General features: G+C 54.5%; 3 protein-coding genes across 3 annotated transcripts; 2 read left to right on the forward strand and 1 right to left on the reverse strand.

Moving 5' to 3' along the window:
- Positions 1–4,163: 4,163 nt before the first annotated feature.
- Positions 4,164–5,536, reverse strand: PLICBS_001764 (uncharacterized protein; the record flags this gene model as incomplete). Its single annotated transcript, XM_018317137.2, has 3 exons — positions 4,164–4,991; positions 5,045–5,292; positions 5,359–5,536. The coding sequence occupies 3 exons, from the start codon at positions 5,534–5,536 to the stop codon at positions 4,164–4,166; spliced, it is 1,254 nt and encodes a 417-aa protein (XP_018182662.2).
- A 4,847-nt stretch (positions 5,537–10,383) lies between these two features.
- On the forward strand, positions 10,384–12,150 carry PLICBS_001765 (uncharacterized protein; the record flags this gene model as incomplete). The annotated part of the gene is made up of 1 exon (XM_018317135.2): positions 10,384–12,150. One exon carries the CDS (start codon positions 10,384–10,386, stop codon positions 12,148–12,150), a length of 1,767 nt encoding a protein of 588 aa, XP_018182660.2.
- Positions 12,151–13,583: 1,433 nt separating this feature from the next.
- On the forward strand, positions 13,584–14,002 carry PLICBS_001766 (uncharacterized protein; the record flags this gene model as incomplete). Its single annotated transcript, XM_018317134.1, has 2 exons — positions 13,584–13,631; positions 13,703–14,002. The coding sequence occupies 2 exons, from the start codon at positions 13,584–13,586 to the stop codon at positions 14,000–14,002; spliced, it is 348 nt and encodes a 115-aa protein (XP_018182659.1).
- Between the last annotated feature and the right edge of the window lie 2,897 nt (positions 14,003–16,899).

Below are 16,899 nucleotides of genomic sequence, written 5' to 3' on the forward strand. Positions count from 1 at the left end.
TGGTCGACAGGTGGCCGTCTCGGCGTGAAAGCTTGACTCTACGCTCGACCCGACGCGCGGACGGGCGATCCACCAGATGGTGTGCTACTGTCGAGGAATGGGATTGAGCTAACATGTATCGCAGTATCAGAGCTGGACTCTCCCATACACCCATTCCCGTCATACGACTACCCAACGTTCGGGTACCACACCCACATTACGAAGTCACGCCAGCGCTTCTGGGTTACAAGAGTACACGGGCGTGCCAGGATGAAGTAGCAGCTGAGGCGGTGGATCAGGTCCCTCCCGCGCTGAACTGTGCCACTTGGCAAGGGTAAGGCGGAGCTGGACCGCTTCCTTGCCGGCCAGGGACAGTCTGGCTGCCAAACCCCGCTGGAGTAATGGAGGCCTGGGTGGCGACAGTGAGCCCGGATTGAGCCCGGATTGCCAGCATCCCAGACCCCCTTCGCTCGACATTCGCATCTCCGTCAACGGATGACGGTCGCAACTGCCGAGCCGAGACTACCGGCATCTGGAAATGGAGGGAGCATGTGCGCGTTCTGCCATTACTCAGTGCCTCGTGCATGCGGCATGCCCCATCTTCCCGGCCCAGTCGTCACCGCTCGCACGAGTTAAGCCGCCTGCCAATTGCAACCCAGGAATGCCCTCACAGCCTCGCACTGCTGCGATTGAGAACCCAAGGTGCGCCTCGAACGGAGTGGAGTCGTGCACGCACGACGCGGGACACATACACGGCTGGGGACACTTCACCGCTGCAATGCTTCGATTCGCATCTTCTCCATGGCCTAGTTTATGTACTCGACTGCACTTCTTGATTCGAATGCGATGTCGGGCTGGCTTGACGCGACACGGATTCCGTCAAAGACAGGTATTCCGGTGAACACGTTGCTGCGAGCACATGCAGTCTTGAGGATAAACCTGCCAAAGTGAGCCACCTCGCAAGATGGGGTCTTTTACGGGATTTTCGGCACAGGGGAGGAGCAACCACACGATGCACGGCGTCTGCCGCAGGGGCTCGGCCGTCAGTACGGCGTTAACCAGTGACGGGACTTGGGTAACTACTACGCCATCTGCCCTTCATCAAGAGACTTGCATCAAGAGTCAAAAGCCGAACCCACGCAAGGACAAATCGCAACATGCCCTCTGATGTGTCTCGGCGTCCACTTGCCCCTGCTGGGGAGCAGTCGCTCCCATTCGTACTTCGACTTTGAGCAAGACGCAAGAGCATTCATGTCGTCAACGTGTACATTATTCATCGTACGAAGCGGACATCAAATCTCGAACCAGGGGCTGGGCCGTCCACAACATTGGCCTACGGACTGGAGCACCGAGTACAGGACAGGGCAGCTTGCTTGCAAACAGGAAAAAGCAAGTCCACGACTCGCAGATTGTGCCATCAAGCCACCAAAGTCGCGCACACAGTCGGCCCTTGTGAAGTTTACTGCCAACTGGATCCGACCCCGCAGTGTTGGTGCCACTACCAACCCCCACAAACATGCGCGTTGGCCGCTGGCCACGCTGGGTTCACGGCCCTGGAGGCGGCCGACCGGCCTTCACCTTCCAGAAGACCCAGACATTTCGGCCGCCGCTGGTCTCTTCCTTGCCAAGGAGAACCCCACAGCCACAGCTCGCTGTGTCCGATCTCCGGAGACCCTGGATGCGCACTGGGCTAAAGCTAGGTACGCAGGTACGTATTAAGTTACTAGGTAGTTAGCGTCGTGTACTCTGTTACCGTGCTCCTGTACACCGTACGTACTCCGTACTCGAAGGAGGGGACGGGGGTTCGATGGGGCAAAGCGGCTTCATGTTGCAACTTGCAACCAACTTGCGCTGCCCATGCCACGGTTCGACCGGCGCAACAGGTGCCCGGAGGATGCGTGCAACGAGTCCAACAAGCAGCGTCCAACACAGGCAATCACCTGACTCTCCTGGAGTCCTGGGCATGCTCTTCATCGTTCTCCGTGAGCCCCTCTTCTTCAATCTGTGCCCTGAGGCCTCAGCGTTGCATCGCGACCCGCTCTACGGATCTCGGTCGCTTCTACCCCATACTCGACTTGTCACCCGTGCGTCAAAACGCAAACGCGCCGGAGAGAGGCAGCGGCGGCCATGTCGCTAGCAAAGCGAAACGATGGTGTGCACTTGCAATCAGTAACACATAACGGCGCATGGCGTGGCTAACTGTTGATGCCTTTCTTCCACCAGGCTGCGTCCAATGTCGCATGCGTCGTATTCGGTGCGACAAGGAGGAGCCCGAGTGCTTCAAATGTCGCAAAAAGGGCATCTGTTGCTCCGGGCAGGGGATCGAGTACCGCTTCAGCTCTCATATGACCGTCGCATGTCCTTCAAAAAACGGTGCGCTGAAGGTCAATAACAATGTGGTCCAGCCGACCTCAAGAGGCAAGCCAGCCCGACGGCCCTTTCGACGACCGACTCCATCCCTCTCAGAAGGAGATGTCCAATCGCCAGAGACGGGCAAGTCGTCGGCCCACGGCCGTGCGCCGGCTCGCCGATTGTCAGGCAAATCGCCAGTCCAAGCGCAGCACCTCGCCCAAATACCTCTACCGCAGGGACCTTTCGCGATACTGGTAGCTCACCCTCCACATGACGGTGAACATGGCTCTGGTGCACAAGATCGCGACAATGCGGCCGGCAATGCGGCCCTTATATCTCTTCGGGGCCCGCTGGAATCGGTAACCTCGCGAAGCAGAATGTTTTTCGATCACTGTATGTTGCCAATCTATCATCCCCACGCCCCGTCTCTTCCTCTCTGAGCTTGCTCCTCCATTTAGTTTCCAACTTCATTGCTGCCAAGATGGTTGTATTTGACTATGCGGGAAACGGCTATCGCCAGATCATCTTGCCTCTTGCATGCCAAAATACCATGGTAGAGCAAGCTGTATTGGCCGTCGCGGCCTTTCATCTCGCGCAAAAAGCGCCACACATGCGCGAAGCTGCAGAGCTTGGACAGCAGGCTATCTTGACCCGCCTTTATCGCCAGTCATTAAGCCTCGACCCGCGGCATTTCTTCGACATTGCTACGTGGGCGACGATCTTGATCTTGCTCGTTGGTGACACGATAACAGGTTCGAAGAACTACGTGCATCTTCTCGGGTTGCTTTCATGCCTGGCCCGATCGTCCGAATCTGTCAAGTCCCTGTCAGCAGGGACCAGAGCCTTCATCACAGAACAGACACGCATGTAAGTCGCTGATGGTTCAACGCTGGGTTCCATACCACGCCGTCTGAACTGGTGCTAATGGGTGGGACCGTGATCAGGTTCGAGCTATTCGGTCTGCCTCTTTCGAGCGAACAAAAGGGCATCGAGGCTCTCGACCGGTGTACTGACTTCTACATGGACTTCATGACAGCGTGTCCAGTACAACATCTCGCCTCCGGACAACGTGAAAGGATAGGAATTATGAAGGATGCCATACAACAAGCCTGCGACATCTATCGCCGTCGCGCCCTACACATGATCTCTCCAGAACAGTCTATTCAGCTGGTTGAGCGGATACAAGATACCGTAGCGGACTTGGATCCCAAGGAAGATGGCGGCCACACACTTGTGTGGGCATGCTTCGTGGCAGCTGCCGAGAGTTCTCTGCCGCAGCATCGAGAATTCTTTGCCAACCGTCTGCGGGGCTTATTCGAGTGCACGAGGTTCGGCACCATCCCCATTGCACTCGAAACGCTGGAGTTGATTTGGTCAGCGCATGGCTCGTCACATTGGACCGACGTGGTGACACGGCAGAGGCCGTTACTCATAATGTGAGAACATCAAGACGTAAATTTTTATCTCCTACAGCTTCAGTTCAGCCAGTCAAATGTCATGAATAGCGTCAGTACGGCCCGTTACAGCCTCGGTCTACCTATAAGATCGGCACGCACAGTGGCTGCCGCGCGAGTCCCTTCCTCGATTGCTCCGTCGATGAAGCTGCGCCAGCCAATCGCCCAGTCCGAGCATGCGAAAAGAATGCTTCCTTGCCGTTCCCTCAGGTCCTTCAAATGATTGGATAGCAAACCGGGGGCCGGGAAGAACCTGCAGAAAGGTGTGAGCCAAAGCCTACATTCGACGTCGGTGAGATGCCTACCATGCCCCCTTCGCGAACTCATCTCGTGACCAGTTGTGGAAGACCTGGTCGAAGTGATTAGCCATGGCTTCTGTTACCTGCGGGTGAGTTTCTTTACTATTCTGTCAACCTTCATCGGTGTAAATCCGTTGAAGGCTGCAATTGTCCTGGAGATGTTGTCCTCCGGGTGAAAGTGGTTGTGCTGTCCGCCGAAGGCGACAATATGCGTATTGCCCGCCGGCGTTTCGCCATCGCCGAAACCATATATCAACCCATTATGTGGATAACTAATGCCAGTGAAGGAACGCAGATCCCTATCGCTGGTCTCAACATGGACCTTGACGGTCTGATTGACGTGTCCAACGTTTGCTGCCGCCTTTCTTCCAGGTGACAGAGGAGGTTCGAACTGCACATCATTCAGAATATTTAAAGGAATAGCACTAATAACCCTTTTCGCGCGAAAGGTCTTGCCGTCGCGTGCGATGACTTCAACGCGGGACCCGAGGTCCCTAATCCTGGAGATTGGTCGGCTGAAGGAGTAAGACAAGTTGCCTGACGCCTCAGCCTCCCTGAAGAAGCGAATCGCGAAAGAGGATTGCCCGTGCCTGAACTTGTACCTGACCAGGTGGTTGATACAGCCCTCGTACGTGTAGCCGCTCAATGCCCACCAGTGAAGGAACTCGTAGAAGCTCGTTGTCTCAAGCGTAGCTCCGCTGCACAAAAGCACGAATGCTTCGGCGCAGAGGCGTTCGTTCGGCGTGAGATCATTCTGGATCTCGGCGAGACGGGCTGCGACAGACATTTGGTCGTAGCGTCGTTCTTCTGGACTGAGGGTCAGGCTATGAGGGAACGGCACCGCAACGCGGCCATATGACCCGTCGACGTTGACGAGCTTCGACAGGGCCGACTCCATCAACGCGTCCTGTTCGGCTGATGAGATTTCCTCTCCGACATTGTGGATTGACCAAAACGCACCTCTTCGTCATGGGTGAAATGCTGCGACTGTTGCCCACTGGCTAGTATGTAGCGATTGAGGCCTCTGGAGAAGTCGTACGATATCTCGAGATCGTCTTGCATCCCGTACCGGCTGATTTCGCGCCATACATTTGGCTGGCCCCAGTAGACCCAAGTACCGCCCATCTCGTAAGGGTAGCCGGCGATGTCGGACGACCACGATCGACCACCAATTCTATCGCGTGCCTCCAGCAGAAGGACCTTCAAACCTTCATCAATCGAGTCGGTCAGCGCTTCTTTCCTGCCCACTCCTTCTGGGGAAGCCATCAACGTACCGGAAGTGCTGGCATCTCTAGCCGCAGTCAGCCCGCTGTAGCCGGCACCCACGACGATGACATCGAAGTCGCTCTCATCGTTGGTGATATTCGACGATGGTTCAATTGCGCCAATGCAGGGGATGCCGGAGCTGAGACCATCGGACTCGGTCCACGAGAAGCCATCTTTGGACGCCATGATTTATGCTGGAACTCCAAACGTGAAGAATGTTTGTTCAGGTCGGACTCAGGTTGGCTCATAAGTATTTGCAAACCTCGAGGGCTATTCCGAGGCTGCACGACAGATGCCGTGCAACGGCGCGAAGTATATGGATCCATTTCGGCAAAACTAACTGCAATGGGAAGAATACTGAGATGCAGAGTGCAGACTCGAGCTTTCCGGCGGACGCCGTGTGGGACATTGTTGTTCGGACGACGGATCAGCACCCATCCCCAGTCGTTCTCGCAGAATTGCCGCTTTGGGGATCGTGGGGAAACATAATGACATCCGGGGTGCGGGCCCAAGCAAGGAGAACCCTGCAGAAATGGCGTGGCTGCTCCAGTGGCACAATCACACACACCCAGAGGCCAGGATTGCCACACGACACGGTCCGTTGTCGCGGGGGCCCCGTGCTTGCCGTGTAAGGGGCTAACAGGTGGCCTGTGTACCCCGCATCCCTCTCACTGAAGATTCAAGAATCGCGGAGTCGAAGGGGGCTAGCCGAAAGCTTGTTTAACCCGGTCTCGCAAAGTTGCCTGTCTCGGCGAGCATGAGACGCCAGGATCGGTCGTGATATCAATCCAGAACACTGTGTTCACCGAACAGCCGCCTGGCATATAAAGAGGGCGGCGGAGCGATGGCCTCAATTGATGCTCCTTGGAACCGACGGGCCATCTCTCTGCAGCCAACGGCCGCGCACGCAAGATTGGCCAACAATCTTCACGCTTGGCCCAACGCACGTAATTTATCACCCATGCAACCTGGAGAATTTGTCGCTCGCGTCCATCCATCTCGTTCTGCAAACCCTTTGTTCTTCCGCTGTCTAGACAGGCAGATAACGTTATGAAAATGAGGGAACCCCATAGCTACGCTGACCGAAGCCATGGGGAGCTTCAGCCGCGGCTGTCGACTCTGTCGACCGTGGCAATGGCGTTTGCCATTCTGAAGTAGGTGCCCGACAGGTGTCACGAAACGTCGGACATCGCGCTCACGGCGTTAAGCACTTGGATCGCTCTCGCAGGCTCCATTGGCCTCATTTTGCCGTCAGGCGGCTCTGTTGCCTTCTTCTACGGCTTCCTCTTTTGTGTTTTATGTTGTCTTTGCGTTGCTGCTAGCCTCGGCGAGCTTGGCGCCATCTGGCCGACCGCGGGCGGTCAGTATCACTTCGTTTTTGCCCTCTGCACCGAGAGATGGAGATTGCCAGCGGTAAGATGCCGTTTTTCGGTGCGGCTATCGTGTCTCTGGCTGAAACAAATACTTGCCGGCGACAGAGCTTCTTCGTCGGCTGGACAAGCATTGCCGGCTGGCTGGTGGTGGTAACGGTGCAGGCCTACTTTGGCGGTGAGAGTACCCAGCGGGTCTGCCATACCCGGCGCTGACACTGTTTCTTAGCCCTTTTCATCTCCGCCGCTGCGGTCGTTGCTTCGAGCGATGCGTACCAAATAACACCCGCGAGAACCTACGGCATTTATCTCGCAATTCTCACTCTCACGACTGCCGTCAATATTTGGGGGAACAAAATTCTCGGGAAATGGAATGACTGTGCCTGTAAGTGCAAAGACAGGCCAGAGACAGCGTACTGGTGACATTGGGTAACATTCTCAATAGTATATTGGTCTGTCCTTGGCGTTCTCGTCATCAGCATCGTCCTCCTAGTGAAGGCGGATAAGAATGATGCCGAATTCGTTTTTACTAGCTTCCGGAACGAAACGGGATGGTCCGATGGTGTCTCGTGGATACTAGGGCTATTGCAATCTGCCCTTTCTCTGATAGCCTTCGACGTGGTTCTGCACATGGCCGAGGAGATGCCTGACCCGGCACGAGATAGCCCGCGAGCGATGATATACGCCATTCTTGTGGGCGGTGTGACGTCAGTCTCGCCCAGTTCACGTTGGCGGCCTTCCCGCTGACTGCCACAGGGGATCGGCTTTCATTATTGTCATATTGTTCTGCCTGACCGACCCAGAAACAATCTTGGCCACGACAACCGGAATGCCAATCATCGAGATGGTCCTTCAGGCTACCAAAAGCCGGTCGGCTGCGACGATTCTGAGCTTTATGCTCAGTATTTGCTTCGTGAACGGATGCAACGCCAGCATCACCAGTGCGAGCAGACTCCTGTTCGCCATGGCTCGTGACCGCGGCATCGTGTTTCACGACTATTTCTCTCATATCCAGCACGGCCTCAACGTTCCCGTTCGAACTATAGTGCTCTGTTACGGCTTTAATGTATGCTTTGGGTTGTTGTACCTCGGTCCAACAGTGGCATTCAGTGCTTACGTCGCCTCGGTCACAATCTTCTTGGACATATCATACGCAATGCCCATCGTCGTGCTTCTCATTCGCGGTCGCGACATACTAAACGAACATCGAGGCTCCCAGAAAGCTGGGCTGAAGATGAGCAAGAAATTGGGCCTTGCTGTCAACGTCGTCGCAGTTGTATATCTTCTGGTAACTTCTGTTGTAAGTTGCCCTCTGCCTGTGTAGCGCTGACTGCGCTAACAGCCGCCAAAGTTCTTTTGCTTTCCAATTGCTCTGCCTGTAACTGGGAGCAGCATGAGTAAGTGCCACGTCTTGAGGACTGTCGCAGGAATCTGATCTAACTGGCAAATCTGGCCACAGACTATGTATCTGTTGTCTTGGGCATTTTCACCGTGCTTGTCACTCTCTACTGGCTTGTTTTTGGAAGATCATTCCGTGGCCCGGTATGGATCACCTCGCAGCTTCTTACAGACTGTGACCTTTGTTACCGAACCTGGCTGCTAACTCAAGTTCGCCAGTCATTTGACATCATACCCGGTCTTGCCACTGGCGAAGGGGAAACGCACCCGGATTTGCACTTGAATCGTGACGAGACCTCGGAGAAGGCCACAGTCACTAGGCATGAATGAAGGGCTAGCCGTGAGCGCGACGACAGTAGTCATTTTGGGTTTGTGGTGCAAGTAAGCTGAGGAACCACAACGACCCACCCCATGAGTGCTGATACACAGTGGTTCTATACGCTGTGGCATTCGGGCCGTGACCACTGTGCCGCCTGTGGGGCGTCCTTGGTGCCTGCGCCGCACGCTCGTCGCTCACCTCCTCGACATGGAATGGAGCTCAGAGTCTGAACCTCGAACTGGGCGTAGTCGCCGAACTTGGCTTTATCCGTGGCGACAGCTGTACCTTAAGTCGCGTCGCGTCTACTGTCCCATTGTATATGTACGGCATTGGCATCCTAGAGGTGTTTCTTCACTATCATATTTTGCTGTCAAAGCGGCGGTTCTGAAGATCTCAATGTGCGTTCATGTGCGTCAATGTGCGTTCCAGACTCAGTAGAGCCCTCGTGCTCGAGGGGTGTAGTATTACATGAAGCCTCCGGAGACTGGCAATATGTAGCGACAAGCGGGTGCTACATGGCCCGTGCGAATTCCAGACCGTCCATACCAGGGTGACTGTGTTATACAATGGCCAGTGCTGCGTGGTCTGGAACGTATTCAGGATGTCTCACCTAGATTGGGTTCCGTGGTTCTCGACTTGGTCTCTCACCAAGCGACGCTCGTTGCTATTGCTCTTAAGACTACATTTTAGTGATGACCATATCAGGTGACCCCGGCTCAGACCGCCGCTGTGCATGCCTATGTTAGCATGCGCACCAAAGACGACGATCAGAGACCACTTACGCGGACATTCCGTGGCGACACGGAAAGATGGTGCTAGTATACATCACCCTGTCCGGTGCTCACATTAGAGCAGCATCGCATATATCGCATGATAGTGTGAGCGACCTTTAATTTGAGGTAGCATGTTTCACCAAGTTTGGCCGTCCGATCATCAATTCCGGTCTGGTGGCTCCGGTCCATCAGCCTATTAATCGGATCGGCATTGAGTGCGGCTGACAGTCTCGCGCATGGCAGGCCATGATTGTCAAAGCGCATCTGACAAAAGGGAACATGGGGATTCTCATTGTTGGGCAAGTTATTGGATATAAACTTCCCATTGACGCAGCAGCATGTGAGCGACGGGTTTGCCCGCAAGTCAATGCACAATACTGGAGCGATGTTTAAGTGGGCCGCTACCAGCAAACTGTCTAGTGAGTCCCGGCGAGTCAGCGCTGCGCGATTGGTGCTCGTGGGCGGTGTGTCGCCAGCGCAGCAACGTAACAGAGAAGTCCTGTCATGTGAAGTTGCTCTATGCTCATCCCGCGCAACTCTTTCTCAGGAAATCGGCCCTGCATCTAGACCACGATGAGACGCGTAATTGACATCAGGATCTACCTCGCATGTCTGTGTAGTTCGAATTGACCGTAGTCATGATTTCCTTTCCCGAACGCACGCCCCAGTCGTCAGGGAGATGTGCCGCGGTTCCGAACACTGAACAAACGCAGAGTGGCATACAGTTGGAACCACTAGTTGGTCAGGCCAAAATATTTCCGGGTGAGCACAATAGGATTTCCCCCCCAGCGACAATAGTGGGCGCCTGGCGCGCGAGTCCACCAACTCTACCAGTCGTTATCTGGGCTGTCGTGCACCGACCACAATGTGGCCCGGTGACGTGATCGCCGAACGTCTCGGCCCTCACTTCGCGGAATGCATCACAGACATCGTAGGAAGGTCTGGTGCTTCTCATTTGGACCTCTGTTGGTTTCCGTGAAGCTCCGTGGAGGTGTGAGTATCAAATAGCATTGTGCTTCTGGCCAAGTTTGGCGCAACTATAAAGTGTTAAAGAGAGGTGGACAAGGCAGTCCGTTTACCATAACGGTTGTCTCGATATACTGTATCATCTCTGCCTCTTCAAGCAAGCCCCGCGTAACAGCCAGTATTGGTGTTTCGCCAAGATTCGCTGTCATGGCCACGGTATCATCAAACATGATTGACGTTAAGAAGATGCGGTACACAGGCCCTGCGTTAGCAGCCTTCAAAGCTTTCACCACCGACTCGCATGAGCACCTGGGCGGGACATGCGAACACAACGACGGCGTGGAAGCGGCGGAGGAGGCCAAGATCTACGAGCGGCCTTGGACAAAGACGGAGTATGAACGCCCGCCTGCAGAAGTTCCTGGCTCTGGCCGGAACATCGGCGAGTACCCGTTGACATCAGAGTTATCTCCTTGGGTCAGGAGCGCCATCTCCAATTATCAGCCCAGTGAGCAGACAGAAGAGCTCGTGAAGCCATTCGCCGCCTGGTTTCATGATCTGATCGACAAGGAGAGGCTGTCTGGCTCTGGATTACACGACTTCAACCTCATCGAGCTTTCCTACCAGCTGACCCTTGAAGTTGGTGCCGCATTGCTCCTCGCAGCCGATAGCACAGATTGCCCTGTTAGCATTCAAAGCGAGTATCACTCATCAAAAGCGGCGAACGACGAACATTTCGTGGCTTGGGGTAAACTTCTTACTGGTCTGGACTGCGACCCTCCAATCATCGTCCTATTTCCGTTTTACCTCATGATGTGCCAGGCTTTCACGTTGGAGCCGAACACGCAACAAGCAGACTACGTCTACTCGGCACTCACTGGTGTCGACTGGGCCAAGGGAAAGGACGAGTTCAACAATCGATTGAAGGCATTCGAAAACCTTGCGAGGTCCGCGGTCCCGGAACTGGACGACAGGCGATCCGGTCAGGATAGGTCCTTTTGGCGTATCACCCAGGGGTACGTCCGCGCGATGAATGACTGCGAGAATGCCCGAACATTCAAGGCGCCTAGGAAAGCTCGCATCGACCATGACCTGGATCACGACCTTATCATTGCTGTGCGGGGCATTGATACAATTGGATCTGCGTACATGTGCAGCGATGGGGCTTCATGGTTTGACAATGCCGGCATCGACTCTCTCATCGGATCTGGACTGGCGAACGATGTTATGGACCTGGACATCGACATCAAAACGGGTGAGACAAGGAACCTACTGCGGCTGCTTTACCCGGATGGCCTCACCTTGAAGGAGTCAATGAGAACTCTGTCGACTGTTTTATCAGGCCAGCTCTGCGAATACTTCCGCGGCCACCGACGGGCTCGTTTTGATGGACGAGAAGACGGACGAGTAGCAGCGACTTCCCCTGCCTACAGCTTCTGCAGATCACGCCACAGGCGCATCTTTGCAACACTCGAGAAATACACCAGGTGCTACCCAGACTTTTGGCAGTGGACCTGGGAGATCCTCCATATGGCCAAGGAGCAGGTTACTGAGTCTGGTCTTGCAGAGCCTTTGGTCTGTTCGCTTAAGAGAGCTATTTCGCGAAAGTCATTACCTGACTCGGCACGGAGCAAGTTCTACGACTCTTTCTACGCGCTCATCCAGGATGGTACCAAACAGATGGAAGTGAGAAAGCCACTTGGAGTCAGCGAGGACCTAGCGCCGATTCTTCGCGAGATGCATAGTCTGTGGCACGAGCAGCTTCTGACCGCAACCGAGCCAGGATGGGGCGACAGATTTGACGCACGATCTGATGCTCTTTTGGGTCTGGCTGGCGAGATCCTCGCCGCCAGAAATGCCCCCAAAGAAGACATGTACAAGTTTGCCATCGCGTGGGGCAGATTGAGCATGACCCTGCCATTCGTTGCCTATCATACAATCGATGCCATCATCATGGCCTACGGGCTGGCTGAGTAGTGTTGCTTGATTTGCTTAATGGTCATATAGAAGGATACGAATACCGAAAACTGCAGTTTTGTTCCGGTTAGACCGCTTCATGTCTTGTGAGTCAGGGATTGCAAACCAAGGGTCTGTGTATGGTATCGAACATGGCCTCATGAAAGATTGCACATATAGTTCTCGCAGTATTAAGTCTTGAGATGCTTCTTGGTCGCCTTTTATCGAGCATGCTGCAGATCAGTAACGCTAGGGCTTCACGCTTCTGAGAAGTGGCCAGGAGCCATACATAGTCTCTCAAGTACAAACGGACAGCTGCGAACTCTGGACAAGGCAGTCAGTGCCGAGGCTGTTTCTCGGGACGTGTCCGGACACGGTTCGGCAGAATGCCCTCGGCCGGTTAGCGGAACCCACTGCCCGGTAAGTTTTGACCTACGCATACGGAAATACAAGATCAAAGCTGCGAGCTATCATATATGACCTCGGATGCAGAGTCTAACACGCACAACAAGCACCGTCGGCGCCGCCCACGTATAAGTATGTGCTTCCCAGCCTCGATGAGCCACAAAAGTTCTGCACGCCAGGACGCAGCTACCATTTCGCGGTCGCAGACAAGGCATATCATCATCAAGGAATATGCAGACATACTTAGTTCTCTTGGCTATGCTTGCAAGCCGCTCGTTGTGTCTCGAACCGAGGGTGAGCAACTTCCCAGCAGTGACCGATTGGTGCTGAGGTGAATGATCACTGTAGCAGTGCCTGGACACAGGGGAGGCATGTGGCCAAAGTAATCAGCCGCCATGCTGCAGCCAAGTCGCGATTTGTTTCAACGGAATTTGTCGACACCGAAGATGATCAAGGGTCACGCGCGCGGCCTCCGTCAGCTGGACCGACCAGCAATATGCCGATGCATGGATGGGGATGTAGGCACTTCTGGCAGACGGCTAATGTCGACACGGTGCCGCAGTCGACATCGGGGGTGATCTATGCTCCACATCCTCACATTAGAACTTTAGAGGGCTCGCATCAGCGCTAGGGTGGACAATACCGTCCGACAATAGGCAGTTTCCAGTGGCGCAAGCCATGGACCTACCAAGTAGAGATATGCGTGTGGGTGAGTAGTAGTTCTCGCTACCAATGCCTGGCCAGGGCTCAAGAGAAGACCAGTGGTAGGCCCGTGCATCGAGCGCATGATATAGACCCAGAATTTAATACGCTTCTACAATCTCTGGATCATCCTTAGATAATCTACGAGGAGGAGGCTGGGGCGATGGGTCTTCTGAATGGAAATACGGCTCGAGTTTCGCCCCAGCATTCGGTACTGTACCATGGAGCGAAGGAGTATAATAGTGCAACCAGAGCCGGAGTGACCGAAGAGCCTCATCGGCTTCAAGAGATAACTTTCCAGAACGAAGTTTGAAGTTCCTTGCTGGCACAGAACCGCCGCCGGCCTAATGAAGCTCACATGCCAGCTGGCGGCCTTTTGCGGCCTTGCATCCGGGGTACGACCTTGCATCTCCAAACATAGGCAATATGGAAAGATAGGCTAGCCTACTTCCTTACACTCGGCTAGGCCGTGGCGCTTGTTGCTACTCGCGCCGGCTATGAGGTTGTTGACAGCATCGGAACATACCAAATCACACCTGGTGGCGACTGGGTGACGCTTAACGGCACCGTCCAGGAAGTACACTCTCAGCTCCTGAAGCTGAACCCAAACTACGACACGGACTTTCCTGAAGGTGAGGCGGATGATGGAGGCTCGACCCGTGCTGCACGAGACCTGCTTGACATCGACATTGGCAAGACAGGCGGTACAGAGATCGTGGCGCCAATCGTGTGGAAGAACCAACACGTGGACTGCACCCCAAGATAGGGGAGAGCTAGGGGCTTACCTATTCATGCAGGCTCTGCCTACTTGAAAAGGGTTAAGGGTCGGCCGAGTCTTGGGCCAGGACCTGGAAGATGTGCGCGTGTTAGCTGTTCGGAAAGCTCAGCCATCTGGTGGTGCAACGACGTAAGGCTTGTTCCCTTCCGCGAGCTGCGTGTCCTAACCCTCTGATCTACCTACTCCGGGCAGACAGATGTGCGTTCCCTTGCGAAACGGGCCATCGAATGACAACACTTCCCATAGGACCGGATCTGGAGGACACTTCCAAGCTTTGCTACCATTGCGGCAGAAGGCTCAGACTTTGCCCAGCAAAGATGCGAGGATACTCAGAATCTAGTGGGAGACTGGGCCGGACAGGCCTTTGATAAGGCCAACTTCAACGTTATAGTTTGCGGCGCTGATTGCTAAGGGGTCTGTGAAATGAACCCCCGAAGGTCTGAGTTGGGTGAACGATCCTAGTTTGAGGGTTGCTCGACCGCGAGTGCTTGGTTAGTCTTGCACACGCTCAGAAAAAGGAGTACCATCAAGATAACGTGACGCTTAATGGCCTTTTTAAGCGTCCTGGCACCCTAGCAGCATCAACAGCACGCCGAACCCTCGCTTGACTTGCAGACATCTAGGAGGTAAGTTGCAGATCGCATTCTTCCGCAGAATGAGCCACGTACTGCGAGAAACCCCGTGCCACTGCATACAGCCAGGAGCAACTGCTGGGAAACTAGTTTAGTCGCAATTGAAGCCACGTACCAAAGAGGTGCGTAATGCCCGTCAATCCCAGCTCCGGTTCCAACCAGGGGTTCATTGAGACATGGTAGACTAAGTAGGTCGGGAGCTCACAAGCCAGAACTGTCGGCCTAAATGTTGCCACATGTCGAGTTGTAACCGAAGGTCATCAAACGACGGGATGAGCTTCTCGCTAAGGACTGGAGCCCCAACCATCCGCATGAATCCTATCTCCGAATGACGGCCACTGTAGTGCCTCTCGTAGAGGTTGTGTTTGGTTTGGCGGCACGATCCAGATGACACCGCCTAGCACTTGAGGATGTAACACTCGTACTGGCGTGCTGCTTTCAGTGACGTCTAGATAGAAATTTAATGTCGTCGCGCGAAGTAGCATGCTACATTGAGCCGAAGACTATTCGTCCGGAGCTCCTTGACGGCAAAGAAAGGGGGCACGGCGAGGCTCACGCCGAGAAGCTCTCAAGAATGTCTGCGCCCTTCCGATGCTGCGCATTACGATGTTTGCCCAACGACGGCAGAGAGGCGATAAACATTGAGAAGGCGCGTCCTTGACGGCTGAAAGCTGGAATGGGTACGGAATACAAGAATGGCGAAACATCCCGAGCATGTCTCTCAATCAAGTCCGTGTCACACGGTGTCAACCAACCGACCAACCAAGCAGTTCAACCGCTGCCCAACACCGCATCAGACTAGTCGACCAACAGTATGGCAGATTTAGCCAATAAAGAAACGTACTGCTGGGTAAGCAACAAGCTCAGCCAAGCCGCTGGCCCCGACGATTCGCCATCCTCACGGTAGGCACTCGTGCCTCCGTGCACGGCCGAAGTTGCCTCTCCGTGCGGGGATGGTGTGATTGGTGACAGAGCAGTGCGGAGTAAGCGTGGTATTATTGCCCGAGGTTCCCATGGTGAGGACCGGCAGCTGCGGGTTATTCGGATCGTTCCACGAGACCTCAACAAGGTGTCCCAGCTCTGGATCAAACGCTCTACGATGGCCTTCTGCACATACTGCGGTCAAAGCTTCCAACGAAACGAGCATCTGGAGCGACATTTGACAGCCCGTGAGTGAAGTTTTCGTGGCTTCGAGTACTCTAGACGTATCAGCGAAGCTGACTACATTAGATACGAACATCAAACGCTTCAAATGCCCGACTTGCCACTTGTCTTTCTCTCGAGCGTACGGACCACACAGCCACCAAGCGAGGATGAGCATACTAACATCATATCTCAGCGATGTCCTACAACGACATATGGCAATACATGGGGTGGCAGCCGCGGCGGAAAAAGATAATCACCAGCTGGTGATTGGGGTGAGGCCGCGTACGCAGAAGGCGTGCCGAAACTGCGCCAGGACGAAAACTAAATGCGATTCTGCGACGCCCTGCAACCGATGTCGACAGAAGAAGATACCATGTGATCGAGGACCGAAAAAGAAGCTTTCCCCGACACCACAATCGGTCGATGACGATACCACAACAACCCCATCTCCATCCGGGACCGAAGTTGCGAAGAACAACTTGTCTGCAATGGACATTGAAGATGGGCAACACCTGGGCAACGATGAGGAGCAGTCAAAATTTGCAGTATCTTCATTTGACCAGATGCCAGATCCCGTTACACCGCGCCAGACTCCATCGCCCACAGTTGATGCTCAGATATGTGAGACTGCTGTTGTAACAAGCAGCAGAATGGATATTCACATATCTAGCCTTGCCAGAGCCACGGCTGAATCAGATTCTGGGGGAGCTGTCACCACCATGGGGCAGCTTCAGCCAACATGGGACCACACGACTGACACTGCCAGTCGAGATCTGGCCCACAGTGGTGAACACACTTACAGCTCCGCGGCTGATATCTTTGCTGGGATCGACGAAAGCGCAATATGCTCAATCCAGACAATGCCTCCAAATGCAGGCCATATGCACTGCGACTCATTCGATACGCTGTGGTATGAAGACATGCATATGCACACTCCAACATGGGGCTATCCGGAGCGCAATGCCGAAGCCGTTGAGCACCAAGCCGTTATCGAGGCGTACAACTACTGGTCATCATTCAGGTGTAACCCTTCCAAGGACATCACCAAGTGTCCAAGAACTGCTGGAGTTCTGCTTGTGAGCCTAAGCCATGCAGCGGAAACGGACA

The sequence above is a fragment of the Purpureocillium lilacinum genome (genome assembly GCF_023168085.1).
Source record: "Purpureocillium lilacinum CBS 284.36 DNA, scaffold_1, whole genome shotgun sequence".
In the NCBI taxonomy this organism is placed as follows: domain Eukaryota; kingdom Fungi; phylum Ascomycota; class Sordariomycetes; order Hypocreales; family Ophiocordycipitaceae; genus Purpureocillium; species Purpureocillium lilacinum.